The following is a 17,609-nucleotide window of genomic DNA, read 5'->3' on the forward strand; positions in this document are numbered from 1 at the left end:
TTTCTCGACCTCCATAGTGTACGACCCCCCAGGAGCCTCAAATGTCACAGTGTCTCCTGTTAGCTTGTTGAATTTCAACCTCACATTGCATGGGACGATCTGTGTAAAATAAGCAAAATGACACAATGCAGTAATGCCAACACTAAAAATAAAATAGTTATTACATTTCATCTAATTTCTTACCGCCGCATGACGAAAACTCGACTGGAAGTAGATGCCGAACAGCTTGCCAGTTGCAAGGCTGCTGGCGCACCTTGACTTGCACAGTCGACATAGTGGTGGTGGTGGTGGCGCCATTTTTCCTAAAGCAATATGAGCAAAGGATTAACGATTCACTTCACGGGAAAGAAAAACAGTACCATGTGATATTTTTGGTTCTTTCGCGAGAAGCAATTTGATGGACAATTATAATCCTAAGATCTAGTAACATATTAGATGACAAGGTACCACCTACATTTTACCAAAAAGTAACTTATTAAAAAACAAAAGCAACTACCTATCCATGTACAGAAAAAATAACAATAAAATGGTGCATACTAAATCAACTAAATCAACTAGCCTACTAAATCAACTAAATCAAAATGTTCTAAATCAACTAAATCAACTAGCCTACTAAATCAACTAAATCATATCAACTAAATCAAAATGTTGCATATGAATTAGCCTACTAAATCAAAATGTAGCAGGGAGGAGGGATAAGGAGGGGCGACTCGAGGAGGAAGAAGAGAGTAGGATGGAGGAGGAAGGCGGAGCGAGGAGGGGCCGGCCGGCGTCAGTGGAGGGAGGACGGAGGAGGAAGGCGGAGCGAGGAGGGGCCGACCAGCGACGAGTGGAGGGAGGACAGAGGAGGAGGCCGGTACCGAGTCCAGCAAGGAGGAGGAGGTGACGACGGCGCAAAGGGAGGAGGGGGGACGGGGGAGGACCGGCGCGGGGGGTTGAGAGGGGATCCAGTGAGTGTGTGAGTGTGAGTGGATCGGATACAGGAGAGAGGGGGGTGGGAGATGGAATGGCTTAGCAGTAGCGCGCTATAGGGAAAGACGCTACTGCTACACTACCTAGCAGCAGCGCGTTTCACAAAGAAGCGCTACTGCTATGTGTCAGCATGTAAAAATAGACTTAATTCAATGTATCAAAAATACATTGATCATCAACGATTTTTTTATGTACAATCTGATTTGTCAATATGTGTCCTCACCGGTTTAGGAACCGGTGAAGACTCATATTGCGGCCACAAATTCTACACATAGAGTTCAACTAAGACCAAGTGCTTTTCAAAGTTTGAGAAGTAATATATTTAAGGTGGTAGAAACTCTCTTCGCGGAGCGAGGTGGGACTAAATTTTTGTAGTAAACTTAGCAGTAGCGCTTATTGGCAAAATGCGCTGCTACTATGCTACGTAGCAGTAGCGCTCGTCGTGATAACACACTGCTGCTATAACTAGCCTCGCGGCGGCCTCATGAAAATTATAGCAATAGCGCGTCTTTGAGCGGGGGCGCTACTGCTATATTTATTTCAGCAGCGAGTTACGCTTGAGCTCGCTACTGCTAAATAGCAGCAGCGCCTTATTTTAAAGCGCACTGCTGGTAAGATTCTGTATATAGGATTTTTCCTAGTAGTGTAAGCATGTGATCAATATGTATGGATGCACTCAGGATATCAGTTCTATTGTGCTCATCGCTAGACTGTCATGGTATCGTTAATGTAGGCACAAGCATGATTTAGTTAGTTAGACTGGGTCCCCATAGGAAGCAATTCCAGTATTTTATGGATGGAGAGAAGAAATTTAGAAGGGGGGGGGTGTAGAGGGCTGGGGATTCCAGTTATGCAACATAACACCCGAGGAACGCGACATAAAGAAATCACATGATATAAGTAGATGAGTTACTTGATCACATAGTTAATTCCTCTAGGTGATATGGCTCATCCTAGTGATGACGGGAAAATGGCGGGCGTGAAACACGCGTCCACGTCATTGATACAGAGTGAAATTTAGATGCATAAAATAAAAATAGAATCAAACATTGTAGGTACTTTATTTCCAGAACTCTTACATTTACATAAAAATTCTGTTAATTACATCTCCAAAGAGAAAACCCCTGATTAAGAATTCCAACATTTCTATTACATAGGATTACATCACATGCCTATTACAATATGCTACAATAAAAAAATCCTCCTCGCGAACGATGCTGAACTCCAGCCTGGGGGAACTTGAAGTTTATCAGCGTAGGTTTTCTTCAATGACATTATGTTTGATACGATGTCACATGTTTCTTTACCATGCATGCAACATATTTTGTTCGTGATCGACCTCATTTATGTTATGGTGTAAATGAAGGTAAGAAAATGACACCAACATAAACAATCTAATATTAATCATAAGTTCATAGACACCTCATTAGCGCACATGAATGCATCAAGAAAGGACCCTGGATTGCCATCACAAGCCATTAAAACAGTACATAGTTGTAGTGCGAGGTAAGAAAATGACACCAACATAAACAATCTAATATTAATCATAAGTTCATAGACACCTCATTAGCACACATGAATGCATCAAGAAAGGACTCTGGATTGCCATCACAAGCCCTTAAAACAGCATCCCAGTGTTGCAAAAAGGGTCTTGTCAACCATTCTATTAGTGGAGCTACAAACCATTTAAAATCAATGGACTAATCATGTCCTTCTAGAGAAAAAAAATAGAAATATAGGAGCCTCAATATGTTCGTTATCTTACAGTGAAGAGGCAATATAGCTGACTGCGAGGGTAAATGAAAGTTGTAAGATTGTATCATCGAAAATAAAGCCCATCCATAGTACTGATGCAATTCCAAACGCAAGGCCTCGAGCAACACTTGTCAAAGAAGATACAAATTAGCATTAGTAGTATGGTTTTGTATCATCCAGTTTGGACTTGTAAATATTCACATGTGCTCCGTTTGTATTGGTTTTCACCCGATCTTCCGTTAATTAATTGAGCAATTCTCTTCTTCTTAATTAATCGCTGAGGCAAAACTTTTGCCTCCGTTTCCAAAAAAAAAACTTGTGTCAAAAGCTTTATCATGATCGTGTATCGAAAGTTTTTCGGAGAACCGTTCAATAAAATAACTCACAGACAACAATAGCAGTCCTGTAGAATGCAAGATTATTTAGTAAGAATACAATCCAAAATAATCTTATAATTGTACATGTGCAATTTGGTAACTATGCAATAACCCAAAGCTAAGTTGGGGGCAGAATTATCATTGTCGGTTAATTTCCCGGATCAAATAAAAATGAGTTGCCAGTTGCTTCTTCTTAAGAATAATATGCAAAGTAGGTTTCATCCACACACATCCCACCCAGCCCCATCCCCAAACCCCTCTGGTCTCTTTTTTCCTACATGGTGTGAATTTTAAAAAATCAAGTAAAAATACACCTGTTTTAAATTTCACATACAACTTACCAATATAATGATAATTTTACTTTTTATTCTGAAGCATACATTCTAAAGCCCAAATAGACCTGTAATCCGTATACTAAGTCAACCATTCTATTTTTGGTTAACTTCTCCCGATAAAACATAGGAATGGGCATGTAGGCAGTTACAGTCATACAAAGAAGTAAGCTGTGGCGAAATAAGCATTAGAACATTAAATTGAATGGCCTATGTCTGTTATCAATCCAAGCACATACATACATTTACAGCAGCACCAAGCAAAAATGTTGAGATCACCACAAGCTGGAACAGCAAGTAACACCATCTACGCAATGCATTTGTGCAAAGTAAACAGTTTAGTATACACTGGATAATAATATTAGCAGCTGCGGTGCTATATATAACAGTTCAGCACTGGAAGCTGGCAGGGAAGATATGGGTATACAGTACTACCAAAGTAGAAATATTTTTTACAAGCTGAAGAAAAATTAGAGAAGGCAAATGTGATGTGTGCAATAAAGCTTATTTTAGCAGACAAGAGGGGTTGCTGCCCACAATTTTCTGTACAACATAGCAACTGAAGAAACCTACTTGTGGTGAAGAGAAATTAGAGAAGGCAAATGACTGAACTCACATAATGTGTGAGTCATTATGTTTTTCTTTTAAAAAAACTGCAACTGTTTTCTGTACATCATCAACTCACACACATCCCATCTCTGAAAATATTGTAGCCTGTCCCGAAAACTAAAGCATGTGTGGTATTTCTCTGTTAATAAATCAATAAAGATGAAAGTCAATATTTCTAAAATTGGCATTTCAATAGCTTTGGGCATAATACGTCCACGATCTGTTTTTCCTCATTGATGACAATTATCTGCATCACTAATTTCTACAACCTCAATAAAACCTGATCTGAGTATACCTAATGAAAAGGTCATCTACCATCTGCAAGGTAGTCAACTCATAACGTTGAGTATCCTGCAAGTTATGGAATGCTTGAGGAACCGTACTATCCAGAATGTAGGCTCCACAATTTGAATAGTGACTACATCCGAATTTGAGAAGACAACACTTAAATTAGTGAAAAATCATATGCACTTATGAATGAGCAATCTTCCATATCATCTACAATTCCAAACCCATTGTATCATTTGGCCAAGAAGCTAGAGAGCAGACACAAATTGCAGAGCATAATCCGGTGAGCAATGATTGCATAGACACATCTGAAAATATAAAGTGAGGAGTTTAACTATCTACCATTTCCCCCGGGAGCATGGAGCTAAGTGGGATCCTCGTATGATTCTCGTTGGCTTTCTGGGTGTGTTGTAGGATGACCGGCTTGATCCAGCCTTCCTTGCCACTGAAGCTCATGGAGTTGAACCTACAGTTGAAGTCCTTGCAACTACAAAAACTCATATGGCTTTAGGTGAACCGCCTCCAAAGCCAATGAAATAATTAATTGGTAGTTCACTACATTCAAAACAACATTGGAAAGTATTTTCAAATATAACCTAAATGGCACATACATGAAGAACCATCATAAACTTCTCACCCCTCTTCGTGTCATCTGACTTGAACTTGGAAAGTTGGTTGTCACATTAGCAGAGAAAACATCAATGTAGACGGCAGGAACAAAATGATGCCCCATTAGTAAATTCAAGATGCGATTCCCCTAATTCACTGACTGATAAGTAGTAATGCACACAAGTATGATATAGATTCCTATAATGGAAACATGAAGTACAAAGAGAATAGCTGCTGAATTCACTATTTAGGTATGGAGAAGTTACCATTTCTCGAGAATCAAGAAGAATATAATTGTAGAATCCCCAAAAACATATTTCTGAACAACAAACATTTTCTTCTTCTCATGTTCATGATCTCTCAAAATATAGCTAAAGATAATAACAAATATTTAATCAACACTGGCACATTTAAATTATTTCTTCACAAAAAAATCCTTTGTGTAAAGGTAGAAAGAGAAACAAAGGTACCTGTTTCAGCTGCTTCTAAAAGTATCTCTTCTTGTGTCATACATTTTTCTCTCTTTCCTCTTAATTTGTTGGACCATTATAAAAAGAGGGGTTAGTCAACTAAGATAAAAAATGACATCCGTTGGGTACAAGTTGGATGGTTGACGAAACCAATTTAACAACATTCGATGCAAACCTTAGTGGTTTGATTTTAACCAATCTAACAACGTTCACTTTTTAGCTTTTCTCATGATGACAGGTGGGCTGGTTGATTGCCTAATGCTCCTCTGAGGAACCCAATCATCAGGAAAGTCCAATGTTCATCCTCTCGTTTAATCTAGTCAATTGTTGAGGCATGGATTAATAGTATAACTGGATAATTATACAATGGATGCTTATCTTCTCATATACTTATGAGCTAACACCGGTAACTCTCACATACATCCTTCTCTGGTCATCATCGGGATCAGGTTCCTGCAAAGGAGTTGGATTAGGAAATGGAATGAGAAATTTAGTTGGAACAAATAGAAGATCAACAAAAGCTACAGAAAATCAATTTGACAGATTGGAAGGAGAAGGAGGGATCTCATATCCTCGCAAAAACACTGTTGAATTATCACAAGCAGGGAAAGAGTACCGTGACCAAACAAGGAAAAGGGGCAATTTAACAACAAGAAACAAAGAATTCGGAGGAGTAATCGAGATAGCAGCCAAGAATACATAGTAGACGCCTTGACTCGGTGGCTGGACGACGGCGGCGGGGAGAGGCGAGGCGAGGTGGTGCGGGCGGGAGGGCATCGGCGGTGCGGGCCAATGGAGAGCTTTGCGACGCCATGCCGCGGGCTCGGGCGCGGCCGGCCTCGTACGCCTGAGCCCGCGGCGTGGCGTCGCGGAGCTCTCCGCCGGCGGTTGGCCCGCACAGGTCCACGTCCCTGGCGGTGGCAGCAGCTCCCGCGTGCCTCTCGCCGTCGAGGATGAGGGGCGGCGCGTAGGGTAGGGTTGTGTGGGGGAGGCGACGGAAAGGGGAGGGGATGCGTGCATAGGCTTGGTAGGCAGCGAGGTAATGGGCGTGCCGCGGTTGGGGTGAACAGATCGTGGGGGCATTTTATTAGCATGGTGGGTCAAGGTATTTGCGGGCACTAAAACACGGTGGCTTGGTGTTAAATACAGGAGGATCGTGGGTCGTTAGATTTGGTGTGCTGACGGTGAAGATTATTTGGATCTGCCCCTCTTTTTCTTTTATAATGATAGTAGATTAACCGGCAACGTCCCATCACCCCGTATAGGCTTAATCAGGCTATGTTTTAGTCCCATTTACTTGTATGTGTGAGCGGGCTGATGGCTCATGCATATGTACGTGTGTAAGTGAAGTACGTGGCCAATTTGTTTCTCGTTAGCTCATGTGGGCTTAGACTATTTTAAATCATTGTGTGGGCCTTGTAGCACTATTCGCATGCATGCACAGCAGCCTGGTGAGAAGCATGTCCATGCATACGTGACCATATTTCTTATTTTTTGGACTAAGCACGATTAGCTATTAAATAGCTCATTAAGGCCTGAAGTCAGGGTGTGCACATCAATATTTTTTTTTTACATGCAACTCAAGGTCTAGCGTCATATGGATTATCAGATGATTATTTGATCAGATGAATATTTGACCAAGTATATTACGCGTATATTCCATTAGCGCAAATTTTTTTTGCATCGTTTCAATATTTTAGTTTGTCGATGGAACAAAAACGAACATTTTCATATAGCCAACATTTGTCGATCTTAGCATTCCTCATGGCAATTTTATGTTTGTATTTTCGCTGTTAGTGGCGGCGGCATGCGTGCGAGCCATGTGTCCTTTATATTTTTTCCTCATGACAAAGTTTGACGAGTTTCGTCGTATTTCCCAATCGTCGGTTTAATATGTGCGTTATCGACATTCGTAAATATATCATATCCTATTTTGTCAGTCCTCATTTTGAGCGGTCAATTATATATTTTAAAATTGATTCTTTTCATTATAAAACAGATTTTCCGTTTTGCATCTATATTTTATGCACTTTATAAATTTATTTTATCTTGGTCAAATCCATGTCAACACCTAGGAGTAGAAAATAACTATTGATGAATGTTAGTGGGGGTTTTCTATAGTAACACGTATTGATTGAGTGTGTTCTGTGGAGTATGTACTCCCATAAACAAATATAAGAGACGTTTTATAGATTTCTAAAACGTCTTATATTTGTTTACAGAGAAAATAATTTTTAAGACATGTTGAGTAAAAATGTTTTATGGTCACCCGTATTAATTGATAAGTTTGATTACATTATCTGATGGGCATGCTAAGAGACTCTTTTGTTATGAGGTGGGCATAGTCCTAATGATCATACATGCTAGTAAAAAGCCTTCACATCGTAAGAGGTTGTATATCTGATGACTAAATAACTCATGAAAATGTTTTGACATCACAAACATGATTTGTACGTAAAAGAGGTATTTTAATATGTCCAATGCCCATGAATATGCTCATGTATTTCATATAAGTTTACATCTAACTCATTAGTTATTCCATAGTCCAAAGACAAACATGACGAGCGTGCTTTTATTTTTCTTACCCCGAAAACCAAAACAATAAAAATAATACTATAAGAACAAACCATGTCCAATCACAAAAAGAACATGTCTATTGAATCGAAATAATTATTTTCCAAACATTTTATAAAATACTCACCAAACACAATGAAATTAAATAAAGACGTCTAAATCCTTTGGGGAGGGGTTGTGAATGCGTGGGATATCGATGCTTCTTAAGAAAAGCTTTACGTGGCGAGGATTGACCATGCATGTACATCGAGCCAATCACACTCAGGGGTAGATCTATTATGTCGTCTTTACTTGATAGTGGGATGTGAAGTGTGTAATATGTCGTCTTTACTTGATAGTGGGATGTGAAGTGTGTAATATAACTATGTTTTTTTAAAATATATATCCAAAATCCATGATCATGTAAAAAAAAGATAAAACATGCTCCTACAACAATGCTGCTAGATAATAAAGGTGGATTGTTGGAGGGTAGGCGGAAAGTCCTTGCTTCGTGATATAGGGCTAGTTTTTTGGGCAATTCTGCCAGAATTGCCCCCCTCCCCAGCTTCTCTCAGAATTGCCACTCCATTACAACTAGCTAGGAATTGTAAAAAAAATGGAGTGACAATTCTGAAAGAAGCTGGGGAGAGGGTCAATTCTAGGAGAATTGCTCAAAAAAACTGACCCATAAGTAGACGCCGAATAGGAGACTCTTTATGATTCTTCCACCATTTTTTTTCTTTTTCTTTTTTGCGGGAAACTTCCACCATTTTCTAAGACCAAGATTGACTAACTAAGATGGTCTCACCTATCGTTTTAACTTGATACAATGAGATGCGATGAAACTGGATTTAAAATCTCATGAATTGGTGAAGGCCTGATTTATTTAGAAATTATTGTTTGTATGTGTAACTCACTTGGACTATAGATCCAAGAGAAACGAAGAAAATACTCCTACCAGCTAAGATGATTGTTGAAGAAAACGGTAGTCTTTTCCTAAAAAATAAAAAATAAAAAATAAAAAATAAAAACGGTAATCTTAACGCAGGGTGCGAAGCCTGGTCTCGCGAGGGGCTTGCAGCCGTCGGATGGCCCTCCCGGCCACGCAGTGTGTGTCCGTGATAACGCCGTGATGTAGACACGGCCAACGTGCCACGTACAGCGGCCGCGCCGTACTGCAGTCGCAGCCCGAGAGAAAATGAAAGGGAAGGGGTTCCTCTGCTGCCTCGGCGGCGCCCTCGGGCGTCAGGCCTCGACGCCGCTCCGGTGCGACGGTTCTCTTTGCACCAACCTCCGCTACGTCGCCGTCGCCTCAGCTCCTAGCTAGCGCGCCCCTGGGCCATGCTATTGCCTTCCGATCAGGGGGCTGGGCTGGGGCCGAGGAGGACCTTACATGAATCTTCAGTGGCGACCTCGCCGATGGATTCGACGCGCGCACTGCTCGTCGGAAGTGGGTTCGATTGGGGGTTCTTTGTAGGATTACCATTGTGAAACATGGGGAAGCTGCGGCTGAAGCCCAGCCCTTCAGTGACTTTTTTTATGCTGAATTCTGAGGCGCTTCGTGCGGCCAAGGTGAGTTTCAGGCTTTCAGCAACAAAATCTCACTGAGTTTGGTCATCGGGGTTGCATTGTGCTTAGCTGAGCTTGTGACATGAGTATGTTAAGGTGAGATACTGCTCGATTGGCTCCTAACCTCCTACCAATTCCTGCCGGACTAAAAATGAACGCCTGATGCTACAGTACATTTGCATGACGAGGTTTCTTTCAGTTTGGAGATTTCAGAGTTCAAATGCTTGAGTATCCCCTCATTAATTGTCTGCCCTCTTCTTGGAAGTTGGAGACTCAATTGCCTCTGAGTTTTGACCTTCGGCTCCCTTTTCTTCTCCACACGCAAGTGTTTAATGCACCGTTGCAGTGACCAGTTGAAGTGACTCAGGCTAGTCACAATGGGCAAGAACATAAGCTAGTAACTTCACACTTCCCTAGACTATGTTACTACCTCCATAGTGGGTAGGAACATCTATGTAGTGTCATGCAACGATGTATTTATTAGGTTATAGACTCATTGTTTCTTGGAGTGTGTGATGTTCTGGTAACTTAGCTACTACCTCCGTCTCGGTGAATAAGTCATTCGCGTAGTTCTAGGTCGATAATTTAACTATCTAAATATGTATTATATGTGACAAAAAATATATATTTAGAAACTACATTCGTGTAGAAATCTAGTGATATACTTTTCATGACATATAACACATATTTAATTGCTCAAATCGATGACCTAGAACTACGCGAATGACTTATTCACCTAGACGGAGGTAGTAGTTACCACAAGCACCTCTCTCTTCATTAAATACGTGCCACATAAGCAAAGTTGTATTGGAGTATGTGATGTTACTCCTAAGTTCCTCCCCACTGTGACCAGCCTCAACATGACTCTGCAGGGCTAGGTACTAGGAGTAGTAGAGCTCTTTTGCTTCTTGGATGTTGAAGGCTGGCAGTTGGAGGTTTAATTGCTTTTGACTGTTGGCTTGGGCTCCTTTTTATTCTCCGCGTGCAGCTACTTGACTTGCTGCATTGTTGGCTTGTTTAACGGAGTGACTAGAACGCCGGATGCACTCTGGCTCTAGAGCAGCAGCAATGCAATCCTGGTGCAGGCATCTTTGAGAATCCAGGTAACCTGTTTGCAGTCTCTATTTCTCTGCCCTTCTTCAAGATTGTTCATCTCTGCTGTGCCAAAGCATATGCTCCATTTTCAAGATACATTTTTTGCCTTTCTTCAAGACCGACCGACATGAATGACTACCAGCATAAGTAGTCAGTAGCTTTGAGATTTGAGCTTTCCTCTCTCGATCGCCATTTTTAGCTCTTGGAGCTTCTTTGCAAATGTAAGGTGTTTCCTCTGCCCTGCGTCCTCCTCATCACTTTACTCTAAAACTAAAATCTGAGTTGTTGTTTTTTTGGCAAAAAAAAAAAAATCTGAGTTGTTGAATATCAGCATATAAAAAGCATCTTTACTTGCTTTGATTTGTTCGGTCGTTTACTAGGTAGTGTTTCTACTTCCCACCTGAGCCTCCTTGCTGCAGAAACATAACGTAGAGTGGCAACTGGCAGATCTTCTGTGCTACTTACACTTTCCAATAGAATGTGTGGAGAGACATAACACAAGAACAAGATTTACTCCTCATACTAGGAGGAAGAAATTACCCTTGTGCTTGTGGTTAGCTGACATTATCTGTAAATTTTGGTTCACAGGGCTGGTAGCATCCCAGAACCAAGATGGAGAAACTTTGTGACTGTTGCAAGAGATATGCAGACCATTTGGATGAAAAGATGAAGTGTTTCCGCAGGCACATGGGTGCTGATTTTAGACATGGCATGGTAAGCCTGTTATGATTTCAGTGTCTCAAGTGTGCCCAGATATCTTTTGTTCACAGTTAACATGCAGAGTTAGTTAGGTTTGTGCTGAATAGTTGCCTGCTAGTATGTTTCTTTTTTGACACTGATAATCGCCTACTAGTTGGTTGAACTAATGGCAGTTCTGGTGTTAAACAAATAGAAATAAGTGAATAGATTCTGAACACATTGCTAGCGAGCAAATTCTGTAGTTAAACTAATGGGATTCAGTCCAGCGGTTATTATTCCTGTAAGGCTGAAAATTGTAGCAAAAGAACTTCAAAGACCAAGATGACGATCAACATTGTGTGTTTTCTAATTTCAAAGTTAATCGTGCATTGCGTCATCGTGAACTTTTGGTTAATATTAATCATGTAATCAAGCTCCATCTGTTTCCTAACTAGTCTATCAGAACATAGTGCTCACACTGCATCTATATCGTATTTTTCGCTGCACTCATCATTGTTGGAAACTACGAAATTGTTGTGTTTATACTTCATACCAACATGTTTCCATATTTTTTTTCTTCAGATCATACCAAAGAAGTTCATAGATAATTTCGGAGGAAAGATCTCAAGAACCATTGAACTAGAATCTTCTAATGGTAATATGTATGTCTTTGAAGTTTCCAAGCATATGGGTAATACAGTCATCCACCGTGGATGGCAGGCATTTATAGATGAACATCACATAGAAGAGAATGATTCATTGCTGTTTCGTCACATTGAGAAATCCCGTTTTGAGGTTCTGGTCCTTGATTCTGATGATTGTGAAAAGGTGTTCTTCTGCCCTGGTATCAACATTGTTAGTAATGTTGAAGAAAGAGGTGCGGATTCTGTTAATATTTCAAATAGCTCCCGTGATTATGCCACAAGATCACCAGGAAGCAAAAGGTTTGCTACGCAAGGAAGGGGTAACTCAAGCTATCCTAGAAAAGCGGCGAAGACAGCCTTAAATTACTCCTCACCTGAGGATTCAGGTTGCCTTTGATTCTCTTCTGCACTTGATGTTCTCTCAATTAACAGTTCACAATAAAAAATTATATTATAATTATATTGCTGTCATTTTGACCATTGACATTATGTACAGAAGAAGACCCTGAGAACGAAAATACTGACACAATATACTCCTCATCTCAGGATTTAGGTTACATTCTAATCCTTTTCTGCATTAACATTACTTTCTGAATTATGCGTTCACAAATACGGCTTATATTATATCATATTGGTCGCCGTTTTCACCATTAAGATTATGTATAGGAGAAGACACTGAGCCTGCAAATACAGACATAGAATACTCCTCATCTGGGGATTCAGGTTACTTTTTGATTCTCTTTTGCATTAGCATTACTTTCTGAATTATGTGTTCAAAATATATTCTCCATTAGATTTTATTATTGCCGTTTTCACTGTTGACATCTGTACAGGAGAAGGCACCGAGGACATTCCTTCTGAATACGAATCATCTTTTGAGCTAGATGATGGCCACACACCTTCAGGGCATGATTATGTCTTAGCTCGGGGAAGTACTCTATCCGGAGTACAGGATGAGAAAGTAACTACGCTTATCCAGGATGTTGGAGCTGAAGTTCCTGTGTTCGTGGCTGTCATGAAGCCGAGCTATGTCAAGTCACAAACTTCTGCTCTTGTATGTTTTACTGTTCTTTTTTGCCAAAGTTGTCGTTCATAATGTTTAAATGCTTAATTTTTAGATTTCTGTATGAGCAGTTTAATCCATTGCATATTTGATATAACTGTGCTTTTATATTGATTGCATGAAGAAAAAGGAAGGTGTGAATCACTGATAATTATTTGAGTTCAGTAAAATGAAGACAGTTCTATTTTCAGATACTAAGATATACATTGTACATTGTACTAGCATCTAGCCAGGGAACATTGTGGATTTTAAGTTAGATATACACGAAATGCAGTTGTCGAAGTTCGGTAAGGTAGCAGTTTAAGTTATCATTTAGTCCCTCCAACACTAAATCAGCGACAATTAATATGGATCAGAGGGAGTACAAGTAAACAATGTGCTCAGATTGTCTTGTAAAGTTGGCAATTTGTTAGAACTAGCATCACATTTGTTATAGCATATATTCTCTAGGATATGCAGTCAACTTACTTCACAAATCATGTGTTCAATGAAAATTTTCTGTGCAAATAAAACATTTTACATCAGGCTGGAGTTACTCTCTGTATGAACTGACCCTAAGTCATATTTGTTGATCTGTCACTGATACTGTGCTGTCTGGAATTAGGTCATTCCCAAAGGCTATGCAGTTGAACACTTCCCACCTAAGAGTCAAACTGTGATACTGCAGCGCCCAGGCAAGAGCAAGAAGTGGCATCCCAGATTTCACATTAGGAAAGATAAACACGGATCCATCCTTTGTGGGCCTGGTTGGTTAGACTTTGTTCGCGACACTCGAGTACAGGTGGGAGATATCTGCATCTTTGAAAGAATGAAGAAGGGCAATGGGAGAACATTCTCATCACTTAGAGTACATCTACTTCGCGAATCAATGCTACATTCCAGTGCAAGCGGAACTGGTCCTAAAAGAGTAAGCTCAACTCATGGCAAAACAAGGGTTAATTCAGCTACCCCTAAAAGAGCACGCATAACTGGTGGTAGAACCAGGGCAAAGGCAACTTCGACAACCTGTGTTAGGAAGGAACCAGGTGATGGTACATCAAGATGCCCTCGGTAGGCTGAAACAAATTGGTGCACTTCCAGTTCTCTCTTTTCTGATTCGTTTTAGAAATGATTCCAGGAGGAAATGCGCCTTCTTCGGTTCGCAGCCATGGTCACGAAGCACGTCAGGGGCCTGTCGAGTCTAATAAATCCAGAGGGCCTCGGAAACGTCCCTACATAATATCATCCACTGCATGTCTGACCAGGGAACAGGAGATGAATGTCGACAAGAGAGCTCGCTCCCTTCAGTCCGATGTTCCCATTTATGCATCAGTAATGAACAAGAGCAGTGTTGGTGACAACAGCCTGTACGCCGTAGTAAGTCGATCGAGATCTATTCTTTACACATTTCAGCTGCCAATGGGATGTGTTGTTATTCATTTGTATTCTTAAACCTGGTAAAATTTCAGCTAACCTGTTGTTTTAATGCAACATTTTGTGTAACAGACTATTTGCAGGAAGTATGCTGCTGAGTATCTACCAGCTGGAGCGCAGACTGTGACACTCCTGAGGGCAGAGAAGAGCAAGACATGGGAAGTCAAGGTGAACCCTAGGATTGGCGACGCGAAGATGCTCAGGGGAGGTTGGCGCGAGTTTGCCCATGACAACCATCTGAAACTCAAAGACATATGTCTGTTCCAGCTGATGACGGACCAGAGGAAGCTTACGATGATGGTCGACATCATTCGTCACAATGAGAAGCGTTAGTTTTAACTTTCCATCACATGAGAATGAATCTCTGATGGCTATTCTGCTGGTATTTTGTGTGTGCTTTTGGTAGTTCTGTAATCTGTAAACTCTGTGGTGGTGTGGCTACTTTCCAAACTAAGGGAGAAACCTATGTTTATGTTGCGGAATTATTCAAGAGGCCTTCTGGTATTCAGGGAGTTATCTAATTTTAGGTTGGGTTATTGAATCAATGCAATATTGTTTTCTATGCACATTATCGCAAACTTCCCCTGTGTTTCTATCAAACATAAGTAAATAATTGTTCATGAAACTATATGTAGTTTGATTCGATGGATTGGTTCTGTAGAGAGATAGCTACAGCAACTTTGAAGGTCTGAAGGATGAAGTGAAAGTCTGTTGGAATCCACATTCAGTCATTCCATAATCACTCTGCTTTAAAAAGGAACTGTCTAACTGTTTGTTTCCACAAGAACTGTAGAACAGGGCTTCTGACTCAACATAATACGGTATGGTAGAGAAGAATTATTTACCGTCGGCGTCAACCGGTGCCTCTTCCCTGCCTTTCTCTTCCGCGTCCGCTTTGTATCTTGAATTCTCTCCGGTTATTGCTTGTACAGCCCCATCGCCGCGTCAGTTCTGCACGTTGGCAAAGGTGGTGCGGCCACTGCTGTCACTATGATTATATGGTTGTAAAGTCTCCAGTGTTAACAAAGAAACAAGAAAAAGAAGTTACATATACTGTTGTATTGTGACACACAGATAGGAGAATATGCAAAATATGAACACCTACTGCAACGAGGATAGAACAAATGCTGAATAAAATATGATTTAAATAAGTCATGTGTGTATTGAAATGTCGAGCTTACATAATAATTTAATATTTGAATCAGATACCTCAGTACAAATATGAAAAAATCAATAACTTTGGGTAAAACATTACTTTTTTTTTGCGGGGAGGTAAAACATTACTTATATGGATAATATTACTCATCAAGCCGTGTAGAACAACTAGAGAAGCTGACATGCACTAAATATGTGTCAAACAGAAACTGCTTAGCTCTATGAATGTAATTATGTTTCTTCCCTTTGGCAAACAAGGAAAGACTATTACATACTTACAAATATGAGCTGATATTTCCAATTCAGGTTTTCCACATATAACTCAAATATTTTTTTTGTACATGATTTTTATAAGTGTGATCACCGAGGAATTAACGAGTAGATTGGACCCGCACAAAAGGAGTTTCAAAATCACCTTGAAATGTTCAGTACCGTAAAACTGAAATGTCCTTAAAACAGTGTTATATGATCAAGAGATTATATACAGTTTGAGGATGAGAATCGCCTCAAATGTTGGGTCCTCATATAATGCACCATCTATAGGAAAGAGTAGAAGATTTTAATCCTTTTTTTCTATTTTATTTCTGAAGGTATTGCTAATAATTCAGATTTGGCACAACCAGATGAACTATATGGTATGCCAAATATGGCAAAAGGGCCACATACCTTGAAGTAATATCATCATACTTGAGTCATTAAGCTCTCCATGTTGCCCGTCAGGTTCACCAGAGCAATTTGATATAAAAGTAATACAAAGAACTAGAGATTAATTCAGACAAATTTACTCACAGAGGCAATAAAGCTCTTGCACTAATCTAGCCTTATGGTGCAACCAGCAAACGGCTATGCAATGTAAATAATTGCACCACCCGCAACCCACTATATACTTTGATTAAGAAAATACAATTCAGAAAAATAGAACTTGGAAGTTGCCTGTGATAGTTTATAAATCTACATAGTAGGAAGAATTATATTATGTAGGCACTGCTTAATATTCTGAATTTCTGAAACTTCTCAAAGAATTTGGGGAGGTTTATTCCAATTTTGGTAGTGAAAATTAGGTATCATAATTCATACATCAAAAAAGGTATGCAAAGATCAAGCCATTCCTCTGCTTTTTCAATCTGAATTTAGAACTTTTGCATACACCTATATGTACTGCAATTATTAGTTCATAAAATTTGACTCTGCATAAACTTTAAACTACAAAATAAGCTTTAACTACTACTACTCCAACAGAAAAATGAAACATTTGCTTAGTCAAGATGGATGGACTAAAACAATTACATTTGCTTACCATGAACTAATAGGACACCCTGCTGATCACTTACACATGAGAAAATAGATAAGTGTCCTTGTCAACACAAAGCATCATAGAAAACACATGGCTACATACAGCCTAGTGCTTGGATAAGTTTCAATTAGATCATACAAACTAAATAAACATCCAATAATCACAGTTCACAATAGAGTAGATCGACCTTAATGGCACCTCACGCATCAATCAGTTGAAAATTGATCACAGTATTAAATGAGCATTACCCAGTCCATAAATCCCACCAAGCCTGTCACTAGAGAAATCTTAATCGCAACCATCAGAAAATTGCAGGTCTCAAACAACTAATGCTTAGAAAATCCTAAATCTGCAAATACGCAAAATAAACATTATATAACCATGACCTACCAATTGAAAAAAAAAAAGGGCAGCCCCAGTGCATGTAGCTCCCGCTTGCGCAGGGTCTGGGGAAGGGTCCGACCACTTTGGGTCTATTGTACGCAGCCTTTCCCTACATTTCTGTAACATTAATATAAATCTAATAAGGCAGTGGGTTTATCTAAAATATTGAGACAATCATATAGACCAGAATCACTAGCCAAGAAGCACCTAGGCACTGCATCCCGACCCTCGCGGCCACAGCCGCTGCAGAGGTATGAAGGGCAGTTACTCGGAGTGAAACAGTTACTGAGGAATAGGAAGGAGGAATAAAGCGAAAGATAACAGAGACAGTGGAGGCAATGCCAGGGCT

At 40.0% G+C, this 17,609-nt stretch overlaps 1 protein-coding gene across 1 annotated transcript; it reads left to right on the forward strand.

The window, feature by feature from the left end:
* Positions 1–10,481: 10,481 nt before the first annotated feature.
* On the forward strand, positions 10,482–14,931 carry LOC119293358 (B3 domain-containing protein Os03g0620400-like). Its single transcript, XM_037571857.1, has 9 exons — positions 10,482–10,637; positions 11,218–11,343; positions 11,890–12,337; positions 12,448–12,504; positions 12,618–12,674; positions 12,785–13,005; positions 13,619–14,039; positions 14,132–14,370; positions 14,500–14,931. Exons 2-9 carry the CDS (start codon positions 11,242–11,244, stop codon positions 14,758–14,760), a joined length of 1,806 nt encoding a protein of 601 aa, XP_037427754.1. The 5' UTR covers positions 10,482–10,637; positions 11,218–11,241; the 3' UTR covers positions 14,761–14,931.
* Positions 14,932–17,609: the final 2,678 nt, after the last annotated feature.

The sequence above is a fragment of the Triticum dicoccoides genome, chromosome 4B (genome assembly GCF_002162155.2).
Source record: "Triticum dicoccoides isolate Atlit2015 ecotype Zavitan chromosome 4B, WEW_v2.0, whole genome shotgun sequence".
Lineage (NCBI taxonomy): Eukaryota > Viridiplantae > Streptophyta > Magnoliopsida > Poales > Poaceae > Triticum > Triticum dicoccoides.

Bases quoted from the DNA above. Each gene is read 5' to 3' on its own strand.
- LOC119293358 (XM_037571857.1), top strand. From the start codon at position 11,242: ATGGAGAAACTTTGTGACTGTTGCAAGAGATATGCAGACCATTTGGAT. The intron at 12,675-12,784 runs GTTACTTTTTGA...ACATCTGTACAG, and splicing joins CTCCTCATCTGGGGATTCAG to GAGAAGGCACCGAGGACATT. The intron at 13,006-13,618 runs GTATGTTTTACT...GTCTGGAATTAG, and splicing joins AGTCACAAACTTCTGCTCTT to GTCATTCCCAAAGGCTATGC.